Below are 19,210 nucleotides of genomic sequence, written 5' to 3' on the forward strand. Positions count from 1 at the left end.
AGAAAAAAAAAAATATTCCATATGCCTTAATTTAAAAAATAATTAATAATGCATCTCACCCCTATTTAAGACTATAACCTGAATATCAAATTTAGGAGTCCAGACTAATCACAATTAATGTGGCTCTCCACTGCACCAAACATACATTAGCAAAACAATTAAAAACTTTCACATTCTTAAATCTAAATTAATAACCTCCACAAAAAAGTCTTCCAAATAAATAGGTTTTTTAAAATGAACTTAAAAGTTGTCAAAATCTATCAGAAATAAATTATTGATAAACCACCTTCATCATCTTCCCCTCGTTAATTAGGTCAGAAACTACCAGCAACAATTGATATTCAAGCCCTGATGAGAGACTATTTCTCACAGTCCATGTCTCTCTGAAGATTTCCCCGTTCCCATATGGTTATTGCTGAGCAGGTGTGGCACAGTGAAAATGCAGCATTGGGTTGATAATTTTTTTTGTTGGTTTTTTTTTTTCTTTCTTTCTTTTCTTGTTTTTGTTCATCAGGCAGTGTTTTACATGGTACATGCAAGACTGCTTCAAGCAGAGGAATAACAGCAGCTCCAGGCTCTGTTGACCTCAATACTGGTCTGTGTGGGAAAGAGAGCAGTAGTAGAAGTAGCAGCTACATTAAACAAAGAAGCGTGCATGGCCGTTCCGGTTCAGCTTCAAGATCTTCCCAAGGCGCTGTTTAGCAGTTGCCATTCCTTTCTTTGGACGTTTGCCTGAAAAATGAGATCAAGTACTTCAATCAGGAACTTCAAAACAAATCTTTCTTATCACAGAACAAAGATGAAATCCAGCTTACAAACTGAAGCAGGCAAAATTTTTAGCAGATTGAGGTTTTTTTCTTTAAAACTTTGAATTTCTGTTTGGGAATAAATGAATAGGAAATTAGAATTGGAAAACCAGACGATGTTTTCCCTAAACTCTGGTTAACACTGTCATAAAGAAAATGATTACGTTATTTACAAATGTCTCCAGTCTAGAGAAGGGCAGTGAATTTTGCTTCCTAAATTTTGCTAAGTTATTCACTTAAGTAAATTATATAAAATAAACTAGAAACTAAAACCTAAATACTATGATAAACAGACTATTTTTAGAAGCGTCACAGCTTTTAAACCTTCACTTCAATAAAGAAATCTTGTTCAGGCCAGTGTTTCAGAGTATAGCTGTTGTTCTGTTCCCTGTAATAAATGCACAACAGATGCACCTGCACCTGTAGTTTTATCTGGCCTTGCACTCAAGACAGATCTCTCTTATTTTCATCTCCACATATTCTGTGCCGAAATCTCAAAGTCCACAGGATGTACATTCTCTATCTTTCCTCAAGGTCTCAGCCTGTCTTTTTTTTCAGTTGCTTCATCTAACAGCTTTTTTTAACAAGTTCCTTTTCCTCGTCTTTTTCTCTGGCAAGAGGACAAAGATAAACATTACCTTTTGTCGCCTGGTTGCTGATAGGGGGTGGGTTTGATGCTGGCCTCTTTGTTGGATGAAGTGGCACAGACAGGGATGTTTCACCATAGGGCCTGTCAGGGCTAAGGCTGCCATCACTCAGTCGACATTCTCCTTGAATTAGATTGGACTCTCGTGTACACTTGCCATGCTGGAAACTCAAGCTGTTGTTGTGAATTATACTTCTGCTTTCCTGAACCCTATGATTGGCTTCTGATGCACTCTCTCTCTTGATACATTTTTGAGTTTTACTTATATCCTAATATGGAAATGAAGAGAAGAAAAAAAGGGAAGTTGATACCTTCTGACTACAAGTTCACTCAAGTTTTTCTAATTGTACTACTGTACTTTGAAAAAGCTCTTTCAGTTCCACTGGTGACTGACCACTGTAGGACTTCATAATTTTAGTAAAGATGCCTCTTAAAAATAATATACAATATTAGTAGTGTAACAGTGAAAGCTTTTCCATATGCATCTAAGGGAAATGCTGTAGATTAATTATACATACCAGTGTACTCAGTTTCACTATTTTTTTGTTTTAGTTTGCAGCGATCAAGACAGATGCTATTGGCTTTTATTGAACTGGCCACTATAGCAAGCTATACCATAACTGTTGACTATTTAAGCAGGCAACTTGCTTTCAATCTTCAGCTGATGAAAGAACAAATGCTAAATTGGGAATTACAAACTGTAATTAAGGGGTATCATGTACTCAGACAACTGCATGCTTCATAGGCTTTTTGGTACGATTATCTGAGTACATGATAATGCAATTTAATTGTAATTAATTTCAGAGTGTAAGACACACAACCTCTCATTTATATATTTCTTACTGGATTCCACCTGCATGTCAGAAAGCAAACATATTCCTACCTGCTGGCTGTTGAAAGGTTGTACCAGTTTGGAAGCACCAATCTCCTAAGCAAGTACCTTTACTATAAATACTATCAACAGGTTCCACTTGTTCTGATACTCTGGTTAGGAATAACAACAAATAAACAATACAGTGCTCCCCAAGTTACACTGAATGTAAATTCATGGGGTTTTTATGAAGTATTTATTATTTTTCAATACATTGCCCTGAGCACCTTAACACTAGCCACGGTGTCAGAAGACAGTTTGAAAAGAAAAACAAACACAAAAGAACAATGAAAGAAAAGCATGACAAAAATACCATACTTCATTATCAGAACCAGAAGTATCTATTATCAGATCAGTAGTGTGGGCAGACCTGTCCAGCATGCTTCTGTACTGACAAATTCATGATCTTTTTTTCCTATAAAAATCTGTTCAAAATGTTAAAAGTATTGCCTTACCGGAGGGGAAATCCTTGAAGCTTCATTCAGGTGTCTAGCCCATGCTGAAGTCCCCACATCTCCTTCCTCTTCCTTCACAGACCTACCTAAAGAGAAATATAGCAAGCTTGAATTTTAAAATCAACAACTAGGAATACAAAGTTATTTATACATTTGAATTACTATAAAATTAAAAAAGAAAGAAAAAGAACTACAATGGAAAATATTTCCTAGCTACAAAATAAATGTTGTCAGACTTGCTTGGTCCTACACACTAAACTGGGAAAAAAAAATCTCACAGTATATATACCAATAATTAAAGATCCATATAGCACAGTAAGGAGGTCAGGGAAATACAATTGCTCAAATTTGAGAGTATGGATGTTGAACACAGCTTATTTGCCTTGTTATGCTACTGCTTTCAATCACGGTTTTGTACCATGTGGAGTTCATACAAAGACGGACAATTAATTTTCAGGTATTATTGATTGTATTGTTTCTAAGCACTGATTTGCTATGCAGGTATAACAAATGGAAGATCTACGCTCATAGGCCTATAGAAGATGTGTCCACACTGAGAACAAATTTACAATACAGTTAACTTGTAATATGAAGTGTATGCCAAGACACCAACTCAATTTGATTTTGAAGGGACTGAAAGGTTTTGCAAAACCTGCTAGCTAAGAAGTGCAGTCTCACCTTCTTCACCCGTGAAGTCTGACACATGTATTGAGTCTGACCAAAACAGCATTTTTTCCTAAGTGTATGTATGGTGCTGTCTTTTAGATTTGTGGCTAAAACATTGTTGATAAAACACCAAAGTTTTGGCTGTTGCTGAACAGTGCTTGTACAGTGTCACAGCTTTCTCTTTTCCCACTCTGCCCCCTGCAGTACGTAGATTACGGGTCAGCAAGAGATTGGGAAGCAACACAGCCAGAACAGTTGACCTGAATTAGCCAAAAGGATATTCCCTACCATACAGCATCATGCCTGGCAACACTGGGGTAGAGGAAGAGGCTGGGGGGGAAAGACAGTCTTTAAAAGACCCAGAGACTGCCTGGGCATCAGTCTGCTTGCAGAAAGCAGTGAGTGATTGCCTTTACACCACTTGTTTCTCTTCCTCTTTCCTTCACTTAGTAAACTCTTAATGGCAGCCCATGAATCTTCTCACTTTGCTCTTTCTATTCTCTCCCCCCATCCCACAGGGTGGAAGGAAAGAACAAGTGGCTGTGTGGATGCTCAGCTGCTGGCATGAGTCAACCCATCACAATTTAGAAACTTGGATACTGTTTTTCATGAAGTTACAAACACTTAAAGGCACTGCATGAGTCTCTGTGGTTTGCTGGTTAGGGATTTTTGTTGCTGGCTTTATCTACCTACCTACCTATCTATTTGGTGGGGTTTCTATTTGTTTCACATCAGCAAAACTATAATCCTCTTCCATTTCCTTCTCAAGCAAAGAATTTTCAAACATTGTGACTCTCTCTCTGTTCCAAGACATGATTTTGATTCTTTTGAGGGGATTAGTGTTAATATTTCTGCTGTCATTCCCAAAACACATGTAACAGATGTCTGTTTTCCACAGACATCAAAACGCCACTGACAAAAAAAATACCTCAGAATTCTTCTCTTCAAGATTAGAAACTCCTTTAATACACTGCATTAGTAGCAGAATTTAAGGAGTAAAGCCAAATCTGTCTTCCAAAGAAAAATGAAAAATCACCAAGTAGATTCCTATGCATAAGTAACACACATGCCATGAAAACTGCAACCATGAAGGTTCTGTCAATCTGCTCTGAAGGAGATTACACTTTTGATAATGAGACTACACTTTAAATTCAGCCACAACTTTGCTGCTTGTGTAAGGATGCCACAAAACGTTTAGATGGCAGTATTTAGAAGAGGTACTCAACATCTTAAACTAAATTTGTCCCAGTTTTCAGAAGGAACCTTTTTTTTAATAGGGGGGGAAAAAAAAAACACAAAAAAAACCAAAATCAAAGAACATGCCTTTTTAAATCTTGGTCTGATTTACTTACAAACTTGACTACAAACCTGAAAATGTAACTTCAAGTGTTTATTATGAGCAGTTTATCCAGGAGCAGAGAGCAGCAGTGTCATTAGTTCAGATACCTACCACATTCTATTATTTTGTGGCTCTGAGATGGCTGTCTGTCTTTATGTCGACTCCTGGGGTAGCTTCTGTGTTCCTGAAGAGAGGTTCTTTTATCTGTGCAGTCTGTGCTTTGAGTATGACCTGGTAAACATGTAGTATAGTGCAATCCTGCCATAGAAAGCATGCCCTGAATAGCTTCTTCTTCTGTACTTGTCGAGGTAGGACATTCCCTAGAAAAATAAAGGAGTATTAAGCAGTTCAAAACAGAACACTCCATTTCTCTGAAGGAATTATTTTCACATTGGTATAAAGCAGCACCATAAATGTATGTGAAAAGATTTAACTGTTTATAAACAAATGCCCACAATGAGCTTACTTTTTACTGGGAGTTTCATTTCTGGATGGCTTCTGAGTTTTTTGACAGTGGTCTCTCGTGACCTTAGATTCCTCTTTGAAATTTGATGTTACTTCCTGTCTCTCTTCATCACCTGAGCTTTCTGACTCCTCCGAGGAGGAATCCTTCTGCTGAAACAAGAGGAAATAGTAGGCATAAAGGTCACCATGCCTTCTAAATAGAGACGCTACCTTAATTGATGCTAAGTAAAAAATTCACAAGCTTCCAGGTCCAACTTTTTTATATATATAGTATTCAGAATGCAGTTCATTTGAATATAGCAACTGAAATGCTATACATCCAAATTTTGTAACACTGATGAGAACATGCTCCAGCAATAGAGAAAGCATCTCTAAGACCCATTTTCTTACAGAAAACATTACACACATTAAACCATGTCCAAAACACTGTGTTCTATTTGAAGCATTGATTATTCTTATATTCTTATATTATATTTGACATTCAAAGTAGAGGAAAAAATATGGAAGTATGGTTCCATGCAGCAGTCAGAATTGATGCCTATTACAAGTAATGCAACACATCCTGCCCCAAGTAGCTGTTTCTGGTTGCTGCTCTCATGAAAGAAAACTTGCAGCAGCAGCATCTCTCTGGTGAGTGACAGAAGCTCTCAGGTAAATCCAGAACACAGCAGGAATAGAGACATAACAGCTGTTGCCTGCCTGGCATAGACTCATTTAATGAATAAATGGTCTTTACAGCTCCAGCTGAGATTACAGATTGTACGGCCAGGAGCTTCTCAAAGGTGGAGCAACCATATGTGATTCATTAAGTCTTTACATGAAGCAAGGTACAACAGAGATGTTTCATTTCTGTAACTCAGACTAACCTACTTTTAACAAGAACAGGGAATGTCACAATTTTTTTTCAAACCAAGGAATTTACATGACGTTTAATAAAAGTGTTGAAAGTGAAAGTTCAGCACATGGAGGAATCATAATCCTTCAAGACTGACACCACTATCCCTATCATAAAAAACAGAACTGGAGTGAACTAAGTGCATCATGTCACCAAGGGATGTTTTTAAACAATAGCTTCATCCACAAGAGCAGCTTGTTAATCTTTTGACACTTGGAAAGTGATACAAATGGACAATTAAATTATAAATACAGCTCAATGTTAGTAATAAAGCTGTTCTCTTGTTAAGATCTTCAGTGTAATAAAAACATAAAAAGTATTTACAGGAGCTACTGAGACACTTTGTTTTGGATATATCATTACAAAGACAAACTAAACATACAGAAAAATTATTCCATTAGATCCTATTAGAAGTTAAGAAGCAGAAGAACATAGAAGGGAGTAAATGGCATAAATATAAAACACTACACTCAATGACTAAATAATCTAAAACTGGCTACATCTCCCATGAAGAAATATACCACTTCTGAAGAGGGAAAACATAAGAAGCCATATCATTCTGGTTCCTATCATTTACTCCAACATCTAATTAAGGTAATGATGGAAGACATTTCATTTAGTTGTAAAGAAATCACTGCAATCAAGACCCTCAAATGGAGGATTCCCTTTTTTTTTTTCAAATAATTTAAAACACCTCAATCAGATTTAGTCATTTCAGCTTATTTTTAAAAAACTAAGGTCTGTAAGATTTTTTCCATTTACCCATGCTCTAAAATGAAACTGTGGTAGATACTCATAGTTCTATTGATGAAATTTAGACTTGTCATGGAAGAAATGAAGAAAGCAACTAGGATCTAACTTCTCTCAGACTTGGTATGTTCCAGAGAAGTACTCATCCTCTGCCAGCCCCACTTCAATGAAAAAGAAGATAATAAAAATTTGGCTGAAGATAGTGTATCTTGTCATTTTTCTCAAGACCAGAATAAAGAACGAGGCAGAACTGTAAATCTGATGTATTAACTTGAACGACAATTAAATACTGTTACTGGTCTTTTAACAAAAACTTAAATGAAATAAATTTTGAGTGACCAAAATTACATTTATTTGCTTTGTTATCTTTTGTGACCTTTTGTAGCTGTACCTGTGTAGTGCAATCAGGCTCAGATTCTTCTGTATCAGAAATATCAGAGTACTCTGAGGATCCATTCCTGAGTTCTGATTTCACACTTTCAAAGAACACTGCAGAAAGAAAATAAGTGAAATGTAAGACTCAGCATCTACTACATGTAATATTTAACAATTATTTTGGAAGAACAAGAAACATGTATTTAGTTTTTAAGAGTCTGTAAACAAAAGGACACCTACACACTGATCTGGTTCACAAGTCAAGTTTGCTTAAAAACAATTGAGTTGCCTACTGTTTACCAGACTCCTCAAGTGACTGACTGGATGAAGACAGAGGAAGAGAAATCAGGTACAGCTAGAGCATTTACTTTCTCTCCCACAGAGCACACACCCCACACATGGCATCTTGGGTGATTTCTGTTTTTGTATATAGGTTGGACTTCAAAAAGTGGCATTCAAAAAAAATTAATTAGAAGTAATCTTCAATACTACTTTGCATTTGACTCTTTGAACCTGGAATTTCCTTGTTTAAAAGCAGTTATATAGAAACAGAAAGCATGTAAGTTAGAGGATATTAAATGATTTAAAGATAAAGAATTCGCTGCATTACTTGCATTTTTATTTTAAATCAGAATTTACTGGCATATTCTGCCTGTTTTGTGCTAATAAAGAGCTGCTAATCAGGGTTAAAATGCAGACCTGTTAAAGAAGATTAAAATATTACTCTGATGAGACACACTATACTTGCATTGGTTTTCATCATGTAAAGACCTGAAAAGAAAGAGGAGAGGAAATACCAACCCTAGACATACTTTTTGCTAGTAGTAAGATGAAGTACTAATCAGAGAACGAGGTGTCAAAATCAGACATTAGAAAACACTGGTGTATGATAAGTAATCAACCAAATCAGCCACCTAGTCCATATGGTTTACTTTTTTAAGTGCTGAAAGAACTCAAAGTTGCTGAGCAGATCTTAGAAGCATGTAATCTTAAAAGACAGCATAAGTCACAAACAACCATGAGCAGGAAACACATTTGTAAGTGCTTAGAATCCAAGGCTCAAGGTCAGTGGGTTGTATGTGTGCGTGTCAGAGCTGCTGGCAGAAATCTTGATTAAGTACAAATTTGTGAAAGACTACAATACACAGTTTAACTAGCAAAATGTTTCTGGAACAAAGCCAAATGGAATAAAAATGTTATGAATGTGTGTCAAGAAGGTAGTGGGTAGAGAAAGCAACGTAACTTTTCCAAGTTTTCAATTACTTATAGCTTCATATGTAACTATGCTGAAAGAAAAACAACTCCGATCAGAAATTAGCTTTGGAATGAACACAAGTAAAGTGAAAATGTTGGTTTGCTTTCAGCATAGTTTTATATGAAACTACATAAACAAGATGCCATGCTTCATAACAAATATGTACCTGCAACCTTACATATACTTCAATGCTAGTGGAATTTTGTTCCTATTGTAGACAGTGGCAAAACTTACAAATAGGTATCAAATACAGGTATCAAGTGATATGATTAATTTCTAAACACTGGGTAAGCTGAAATACTTTTTGGAAGTCCAAAGAAAGCTAAGAATGAGACAGGTTATCAAAAAGTGAATAAAATGAAAGATAGGAACAAAACCTAGAGAAGATTTATTAAAGATAGTATTAGAAAGAATAAAGAAGAATATCCAAACACAATAAAAGAGCAACAACACTGTATATGAAGTTAAGCTTAATACAGTAGTGCTCAACATATGACAAAAACCCAAATATTCTAAATTACTGTAGCTCAAAATACTCGAGGGATTCTGATGGTAACTCAAGCCTTCAGCTCATTTCAAAAAGGTTCTAGGATAAGCAACAGCATGCACGATACAAAAAATCATACTGTTACATAGGTCAAATGAATTTTCCTTTAGCCTACTTCCTTTCTCAAAGAAAAAAAAATGCTCTGCACTTAAGAGACAATTTAAAGGAAGGGGTAAGAACAATTGAGGGTATCTAAATATGCTCACATGCAGAGCTCCAGATCTGAGGCAAAAATTCATGTGTAAACAATGAACCACAATTAAAAAAAATTTAAAACAAACTTCACAAAGACTCCTCAAGAATTTTACTTCTTTCTGTCTTAAGGAAGTGGAAAATCCTTATTATTAAAGCTATTAATGAGAGTGAGTCTTCATATACATAATGAGCTATATACAGATACTATGATTTATAAAAGCAATGCTAAATACAGAGTCTCATATTCAGAAGCCTTCTTGCCTTCTCACAGAGATTAACGGATGAAATCCTACTAAGAGAGACAAATTATTGGTTATCTGCCTACTGTCTGGTAATATGAACTAGACTAAATGGCTAAAGCCACCTGACATCGAGACATTCCTTGTTTGTCTGGGGCTGCATACTAGCTTAAGACACTATATGAGCCTCAGTTCTGATCCAGTTTGGCTATACCAACATTCCTATATGCAGAAAAATCATTGTCCATTTTCACCACTTCTTTATTTTGCAAGCTTTGTGCAAAGCAGTCAGAGAGTATCTCCCCAGTTTTCATTCTGCCTTACATTGAATGAAAAGCCAGGGAAGCTGCATTCCTTTATACTGCCCTAAAAAAATAAATAAAATAACCCACAAGAACCCCTAACAACTGCTTTCCCCCAGGTCCCTGCTTTCTACATTCCCCTGCAAAAGTTCTCTCACACTTCTCTTTCACATACAGGTCTCAGATACATTTATTGATCTTCACAGTAACACATCATGTATTATTGGGATCACTCATCTCATCATCCATGAACATAATTTGTAACTGAGGTTTCAAAAATTCAGTCTAAACATACAAGTTGGGTTTTGCTTTGTGTGTGTGAATTACCTTGGTAATTATTATTGTTACTTACAAATTAACTGGTCTAACCTCACATAAAGTTATGGCTCTGCATGCTTCCAGAGACTGGGAAGAATACTCCAGAAATCAAGTTAATTAAAGCAGATGTTATCTTTAAGATCAGGCCAAGCTAACGTGAATTTAAAATAATATCTTAAATCACCTCCCCTCTTCCACACAAAGTATCTTGCTCTGCTAAGTACAACACTTGATCTTTGTCTCTCTGATAATACTGGATAACCACTTAGTACCAGGATCTTGGCATGACATGCAAAGCTATACAGAGCTTGATCTGTTTAAAGGTATCTCTCTGTAGACATTGACTCTTGGCCTCAATCCCAGCAAGAACAATGGAAGGTGGCAGCTGTTATAGAAACAGATAGTTCCGTTTATGGAATTCTCTGCAGGGAAGTATCTTCTCTCTCTCTCTCTGTAGACCTTCAGTTAAGGCAAAATCATGAAATGTAGGTAATCTTTAATAGGGAAGTTTGAAGACTCTCACTATTCAACTGAAAATATTAGCAATAGTCTTGAGTACTCAATTTCTGGAAAAACAATCTAAACACTCTCTTCAAGTTCTAGGTACACTACTTATGTGTAGATACATACTGTCATATCCCTTCCGTATCAAGTAAGTGCAACAATTTTTAAGAAAACCTACCATTTCTCTGTATGATTTAATATTTGATTCAAGTGTAAAACTTAGTCTAATTCACTTAGTTTTATTTTGAAAGTGGAAAAACACCACATATGCCTAAGCCCTCACTCAACTAACCATTTCCGTTGTTGGTTTACGAGTACCCAAGGACCTGTTTCCTGGGCAGATTTTTTAACACTATCCTCTGTGTCCTCTGGAAACACAGTCAACAGGGATTACTAATTGCCATGTTAATGAAAGTAATTACATATTTTATCCAGGCTGACAATCAACTTAAATGTTCTTACATACTGTTTTGCAGGAGACCAAAGTAACTGTAAGTCTCTAGAGGAGTCTTCTTATCTTTAAGTGTTGACCTCAGTTTCCTAATACATACACTCTGAGCCCTTGTGAGCTCCACTGTGTAAGGATGTGACTTTTCTAAATAAACAGAGAGCTGAACAGTTATGTCAAGGACCTATGTGTCATTGCAGACAGATAATGCTATTAAAAATAGGCACCGAAAACAGACTTTCGTTATTGGTACCTTACCAATACCCTGTGCATTGTGCACATGGCAGGAAGATTTGAGGCTACAAAAAGACCAAAAAAGAGTAACTCCTAGAAAAGGATTGTTTAAAGTACTGGTGAGTGAGGTTGAAGTGTTTTAAAAGATAACCTAAATTCTTACCCAGCCTTGCAGATCACTGCAAAGGTTGAAAGTGTAAGATTTTATTACTATTATGTTTGATCCTTTCTATGGAATAAATCTACTCATTAGCAGAACATACAGAATTGTATGATCAAGTATATAGTCACCAAACGGAGCAGAAAACTGAACAATAACATAGATTTAAAATAACCTGTATGTTATGATCTTTTGTTCTCTGTAGTAACTGATGTGATGAACTTTTCACACTGAAGTATTTTTTGATCAAGAAAAAAAAATCAGCATTCTTACATTAAGAAACAGACCAAAAGGAACAAATGCCCATCTAGAACATCAATTAAACCTCCAGTCTGAAAAACACTGTACACAGTATTCAAGATGGCACTAACATAAAAAGGTGAGTTTTACTTTTCAGCTCTGTCTTGTTAGTTTCTTCACTGGACAGATAATATTTGACAAATGTTTTGTTCTAACTTCTAATATTACTTCTCTGAGGTAGTAAGTTTATTCTTTCTATACTTTGGTAAAATTTCAGTCAGACTTCACAACAGTTAGACCCTCTTCAAGATAGACCAAAATGTTCAACTAACCGGACTTAGAGACAAGCTTACTGTTCAGTGGCTTCTGGGCATCTGCATTGCCTTCTCCTCCAAATCCTGAGGGCTGATCTTCTACCTTAACAGCTGTCTTTTTTGACCTTGTCCTGTCATCTTCATCTTCACTATCTGCTGTGTAAAGACTTCTATCTGTAAACGGGCGTCTCTCATCTCTGTCTCACAAGAAAAAAAAATAAAATCATTTTACTCTTACAAAAATGAAGCAATTGTTTTCCTTTCATTACTTAGAACACACTCTCAAGATAAAATACTACCATTTTCTTAAGCTCATCTCTTCACTCTGAATTGCACATACTCCCATTTTACACCCAAGTATTTTTAATGAAGATCACTCTAATAGATGGATACAAAACAACCGTTTCTGCTTTGAAGCATTTCCTTCAGTACAACCCAAGTAAGCAACTGAATGAAATGCCGTAGCAAAGGAACACGCAAAGCATCTTCTCTTCACTCCAAAACGGTGGCTCCACTAGGGGACAGCAGACAACAGACAACGTATTCCTTCTATATTAACATTAATCTTACAGGTAAAAGGGAATTTAAGAGATTCACACACAGAAAAGGAATACTATTAGTATGCTCCAGACCATAATGACTAGGAAGAAGTGATTCACAATCAATCCTTTTTACCTAATTATTCTTCCATTTGACAGCAGAAGGCGAAGATCATTGTCTTTTGTTCGCCACTCAGGTACTGTAGAAGATGGCTGAAAGGGCTTGTTAAATCTCCCATTCAGTTTCGAGCTTGCAGTATCCTGAAGAAGCAAAACCAATGTTGTTTATTATTTATTTTTATAGATTCTATTGGTTTTTTTCTGCCCTCCACAAAAGCCTAAACTCAGAACCAGGTGGCTACTTTCCTGATAACCAAGAAAGCTCAAGCAGAGCATGTTTGGATGTGGGAAAAAAAACCAAACATACTGCATTTCCTCCTTCCTTGAATCACCCATGCTCTCCTGAAGCACCTGAAACCCTACGACTTTGCTATAATAGTCCATCTATGTTTCCTTTGGAGAATTATCACCATTCAAAATGCAGAAATAACAACAGAGACAGACAAGCCAAAAGCTGGGCTTGGAACTGCTAAGGTAACGCTTGGATTAGGTATCTAGCCCTCGGAATTAGTATCCCAGAACTGCGTTATAGGACTTAAAACATCAATAACAGGAAGTAATCTTCTGTAAAGCAGATCTTTCTTACATCAAAGTAATTTACATTTGACATGTACTACGAAGCTATAGGTGATGCATTTAGGTGTCAAACCAGGAACAGGTGAAAGAGTTGTTTTTTACAAGCTGATATGGATAGTGAACAGTGTATTTCAACATAAATTACAATGACAAATAGACCTGAGCTTTTTATTTTAAAAACTGTTTGTAGCAATGTACTGCACAGGTTAACTATTTGAGATAAATTTTAAGTTCAAGCTTCTTGCCTTTGAGGGCTAAATGAATGTCTCCTGTTCATGTCCTACCTCAACATAAGGACCCAAATCACTATTTCTCCACTATAACAGTCCATTCTATCCCAACTAAATTTGTCAACATTTCTTATTCTCAGAAAGCTACTTATTTCCTTTCATAAATCTACTCATTTCCATTCCCTCACTCTCCCATTTCTGTTGCTGTTTTTTGAAATAAGGCCAAACTTGAAAAAAAGAATTTTTCAAGAGACTGCATTTCACTCCTTCACTTCTTGATACCTTTGTAATACAACTGCAGAGTCCACAGCCCCACAAGAGAGACCAAAGGCAGCATTAGGTTTACTGGAAGAGAGGCACAGTCATAAAGGAAATAGGAACATGACTAGAAAACAAGGCTAATCAAACTGAACTATAAGAACAGCTATCTAAAAACATGTTGAGAAGCAATCTAGCTCAAAGCCTCACAAAATCATACCTTTGCAAGCTTCCTTTTGTTTACAGAAATTATTTAAAGCAGCACTTGATAGCTACAGCAATCCTAATTCAAAAGCTATACTTGAAGAAAGTAGTAGATTCAGAGCACGTTCTGAACTCAAAGGCTGAAGGAATCTCCACCAAAAAAAATTATCAAGGAAAACAGAAATTCCTATCAGGAAAACTCAAAAGAAAGAAACTGAAAATAAATCCATTGACGTCTCTCTCATACAACAAAGAGCAGTAGCCTGTATTCTTAAGCATGTTAAAGGCTTTTCCCATTCAACAGAGATAAGAAAACTACTCTGTTGGGTTTTTTTCTTGCACATAACTTAATACTTGCCTCCTCCCACGGTGACATCTCCAGCCTTTTCAGTACCTCCCTGGTGTGGAGTTCCAGGATGTCCAGATTAGAAGGAGTTTTGGTAGCATGGTCTCGCAGTTTCCTCACCCTTCGTCTGGAGTGGTATGGGGAAGTTGTTTCATGCAAAGATCGTGAAGTTGGACACACACCAAGAATTCCCTGAGTTTTAACTAGTTTGCTGTTTTCCTCCTTTAATTAAAAACACACATTTCAGAATAGTCTCAGATGAAGAAATTCACATATTTAGGTGCTGCTTCTTAATAGTCTAATTAAACGTAAATTATAGAAATAAAATTGTTAGGACCTTTTAGAGAAATACTATGTATTTCCTATGGATTTCATGTACAAAGCTTAGCACTACTGCACCTCTTTCCCATTTGGCATTTTACACTCTCCCTTAATAGTAACACAAAAAGTTACCACCAAAACATAAGGTTTTATTCATGAAGGCAGCATAGGGTAGACATTTACTGTACCCCACAGATCATATTTCTCTTCAGTTCTCAGAACTGTTCTCTCCACATGCAAATATGAGAATTTTTCAAGAATCAAAATCCATTATGGAACAAAACAGGAAACAACATTAGCATATGAGGAAGAAAAAAAAGAAAGAAAAAACCCACTTGTGTAACAAATTGCAATAAAACATAAGGAAAAAAAGATAAGACAACTGGACCAGAACTAACAAATAAGAGGGTAGGAGAAAGTAATATACACGAAATTTCTAATTAAACTCTTTAACAACTTATTCACAGTAACTGTAAGTAGCTACAAGTGAGAACATCTTAGAAATACTAACGTACATACAAATTTAGCACTAAAAATTTTGTTTTTTAAAAAAATATATTAGCACTTGCTATAGATTTTCTTTATCTGAAATAGATACAGCTTAGTATTCCAAACAGTTTTTCTCTTGTACTTCTCTTATTAAATAAATGTTAAATAAAAGGAAAATATGGTCAATCATAAGAATAACTACTATGGAATTCCCCGATTTGAAGATTTTTTTCCTGCAGGCTTATGTAGGGTTGCCTCTGTTCTTACCTCTACAGAACGTATCACTTTTGAGAGCTCCTTTATGAGATGCCCAGGCCTAATGTTGTCCGGAATTTCAAAGGCATGTTCTGTTACCAGCTGTATGCAAAGGGAGAGGAAAAGATACATAATTCATTTTTTCAGATGAAAGCAGAAATAATACAAAATAAACAAATCTACAGAGGGAAAAAAGGAAAGTGAAAAAAACAGACTAATTTCTGTAAGAATGACTGCAAACTTCCAGGACAGAGATGCACAGACACACTGAAGCTTCCAGTCTAAGCTTTAGAAGGCAGCAGCTGCCTCTCAAAGTCTCTAAGGATCCAAACAAGGGGTAATACAAAGCCACTCTGACAACTGTTTGGTTTTTCTCCCAACTCAGTACAGTAATCAGCTTCTTTTTTTATCCTTTATCATGGTCAGCATAGAGCCACATTTCAGAAACTCAGTCATGACCTTCAAAAACATCTCAAGACTAAAGGAATTTCACTACGGCAAAAAAATTAATCTAAGGAGCAAATCAATAATAATAATCAGTAATAAAAAAACAACATGCAGATTTTTGGACATCTGCCTCAAATTTCACTTTAAAAAAATTACTTTCTTAGCTTATTTAGAATCTAGCAGGTTGGAAAAAGCCATTATAAAAACCATTCTCTACAAAAAAATTAGGACACCCTAACAGTTTATTGTCTTTAATCCTCTAAAACAGTATGAGAGGTAGATTTCCTATATATATTTATATATATGCACACCAATCTGATTAAGTCCAAACACTCTACATTTAGATCTAGTAAAAAAATAGTATGTACAGTTTAAATATGCCTCAAAATACTTTTAGCTAAAATTAAACAGAAGATACAGCACTCACAAATAGACCACAATGACTGACATGAATTCTGGTATCCCCTTAATTGACTATTTAAATAAACAATATCCCACAAAAAACTGTCTGCTACCCACATTTCAAAATGAGATTCAACAGCAAATCCAGTGCTAGAAGCAATTTGATACTTCATGTGCATTTCACAGAACTTGGCTTCCTCTCAGTCAAAAATGAGTGCTCTCTCCACTCCAAAAAAACCCAACATGCATGTACAACCATGACAAAATCATTCATTTATCTGCCATTAATTCCAAAGGAAAGACTAAGTCCGCTGCTATTATTTACCATTGTTCATTCTTTGAATGAATTACCTCTACACATTCACACTTGGGAACACAGCATCTCTGTCACTAAACTGTGTCATTTTCCCAGCAAGTTACTGGTCATATTAGAAACATTCAGTCCTTTCTACTTAAGAGACTTCACTCTCCCAAGAGCACTCCTGTCCATAAAGACTTTAGGGAGGAAGTGACCACTGCAATCCTACAGAACACTGACTTCAAGGTTTCTCAATTCAAAAACATGGAAACCCCTTTCTAATGCAAACACAGTTTATATCAAAAGCACATTATTTTACCAGTATGATTTATAGTAACTCAGCAAAGAAAGTTCCACTGCCAATCTCACTTCTTTGCCACTATAAATGGTATCTATTTACACCAAAGCTTTCTCAATTAAGCTAGGGCAGAGTCATTAATTTTAAAAACACATTAAAAAATAATATCCATCCAAGTAACTTAAATATGTAAACAAATTCATATATATATATAAAGTAACAGTCTGACAGAAGGAAAGGATGGGAAGGAAATATGAACACCTACAGACACCATGCCTGAAAATTTATTACCATTATTAACTGACTTGGTTTTAAGTCATCTCTTGTATCTCAGAGCACACTCCCTCTTGGAAAAGGAACAAGCAGCCCTTGGAACTCAGGAATTCTCTTGTACTAGGGAGAACAGTAGCAACAAAATGGCCAAGGTATGCCAGATGTAAATTGTAATTTGTAAACCAAATAATGGTAAAAAGCTATGATTCACTCAAGATCTTCAAGAAATGGTTTTATAGATGTTGGAAATACCGAGAGGAAGCAGAAACTTGTCTTAAATTAAGATATACACATAAAAATTAGTCCTGATAGGCAAATGAATCCACCATCTTTGGAAACTAGCATCACAATGAATTATATCAATACTTAAAAACACACACACAATTCAAGATAAAAATAATAAACCTCACATTCCTCCATCCTTACAAAAAACTTATTTTCTCTTTCTTTTACAACAGCTGTTAATATTTTTGAAAAAAAACACAGAAGAGATGCCTAAAATAATCTTACTGGTATACAAATCAAACATCTGAAAAATTGAATCTGAGACCTGGTGCTTATGCAAACTGAAAGGAAGCAAGGGCTAAAATCCAAGAGCTCAGATGACTGGACAGGCCACCACCTTTATTGTGTGTATCAATTGACCTAAAGACTGATGATATGCACCAAAGTGATCAAAGGATACGTATACTGACAAAAGCTCTGCACAAACTGAATTCAAATCAAGATAGGAAAACAAATAATTTTAGTAGCATTCAGTCTCTATTCTGTGAACAGAGCATCTTGTAAGCTTTGGTAGCTTTTAAATATTGCAGAAATGAAGATTCTGTTGACCTGCTGAAGACAAATGTGAAATTTGCCAACAAATAGTATGAAGTAATTCACTAAGACAATTCACATAGGTCTTGAAAAGACATACTCCATGATACAAATCTGAAACCTCTTGAGTAGGCTTCTCATTTGTGGAATATTCATTTGTCATTTCTTTTTCAGAATCTGTCTGAAATCCCCAGCATAAGAAGATGATATAGCAACATGCAAAGCGCCTCCTGTCTTTAGCTGCATACAATTACAATCCTGTCACGCACGTGGCTGAATGCAAAAAAAAGATTGGCTTACTTATAAAACAGTAGCTAGAAAAGATGACCACAAGGTACAAAACATGATAGCTGGATAGATGATATTGTGACTAGATCACTGGTGATTTGCAGTTTCCTCACAATTCAAGTGTCTGTTCAGCCAGCAGTTTGTGAATACTCATGGGTCTCATTAATAAGCATTCAGAATGCACCATGTGTAATTAATTATTTTTCCTCAGAAAAGTAGGGAACATACGACATTCTAGATGAAGTATTAATCAAACTACTTAATGAGCTCCCAGACAGTACACAAATGCTACAATCCTATGTGACAACAATCTAGAAAAGAGGAATTCCAATCCAATTTCAAATTAAAATAAAGGTTTAACACAGGCTATGTTTGACCTCAGTTACCAGTTGCCTGATTACTTGGCTGGCTTATTATCCATGCCATGGATGCAGAGATAGCTTGGATTCTTACATGGTCTAACAGCTTAAGCAAAACATCTTATAAATACTGCTACACTGCTTACTAGCTAGCGTTGATCCTGAATGGCACACACTAAGAGTGACTGGAGAACCAACTCAGAGATGTTACAGAGGGCCACCAAAGGTTCACCTGGAATTGGCAATGCTATACAGACAGGACTCCAGCTGACTACACACAGACTAACCACCTCTGCATTTGCATCTTTAGTTTCACACAGGCTGGATGCAGCCTTGTGCAAATTTCATACCTGTAGCATACTACGTTCTCTTACAAGGAGAACTTGTGAGCAGAAATACCAAACAGATCTCCACAAGTCAGTTCAAGTCAGCTTGGTCACTATCAAACTACAATCAATAAGATCAGCCAGAACCAAACTGCCTGTCAGTGAACGGCACTTCCCAGAAGCACAGGTTCCAAAAAGGCTTATTAGCTCAGGCACACACACAAAAAAAACAAACACAAGGAGTTTGACCAGATCAAATAAGCTTTCTTGGAGAGCACAGCACCAGCAAAGCCAGCATAGACAACACAATTATTTTACAAAAGTCAGCCAATGTTCAG

At 36.0% G+C, this 19,210-nt stretch overlaps 1 protein-coding gene across 1 annotated transcript in view; it reads right to left on the reverse strand.

Annotated features, from left to right (window-relative positions):
- Positions 1–227: 227 nt before the first annotated feature.
- KDM7A (lysine (K)-specific demethylase 7A) overlaps positions 228–19,210 on the reverse strand; it is a gene marked incomplete at its 5' end in the record, with an annotated part of 37,410 nt that continues 18,427 nt past the window's right edge. Inside the window, 10 exons of the mRNA XM_010005819.1 lie at positions 228–732; positions 1,445–1,721; positions 2,779–2,864; positions 4,895–5,103; positions 5,250–5,398; positions 7,285–7,382; positions 12,064–12,221; positions 12,700–12,824; positions 14,310–14,519; positions 15,375–15,464. Of these exons, the coding sequence (XP_010004121.1) occupies positions 638–732; positions 1,445–1,721; positions 2,779–2,864; positions 4,895–5,103; positions 5,250–5,398; positions 7,285–7,382; positions 12,064–12,221; positions 12,700–12,824; positions 14,310–14,519; positions 15,375–15,464 (1,497 nt within the window). The remainder of the gene's footprint in view (positions 733–1,444; positions 1,722–2,778; positions 2,865–4,894; positions 5,104–5,249; positions 5,399–7,284; positions 7,383–12,063; positions 12,222–12,699; positions 12,825–14,309; positions 14,520–15,374; positions 15,465–19,210) is intronic.

Source organism: Chaetura pelagica, unplaced genomic scaffold, assembly GCF_000747805.2.
Source record: "Chaetura pelagica isolate M959 unplaced genomic scaffold, ChaPel_1.0 scaffold79, whole genome shotgun sequence".
Classification (NCBI taxonomy): Eukaryota; Metazoa; Chordata; class Aves; order Apodiformes; family Apodidae; genus Chaetura; species Chaetura pelagica.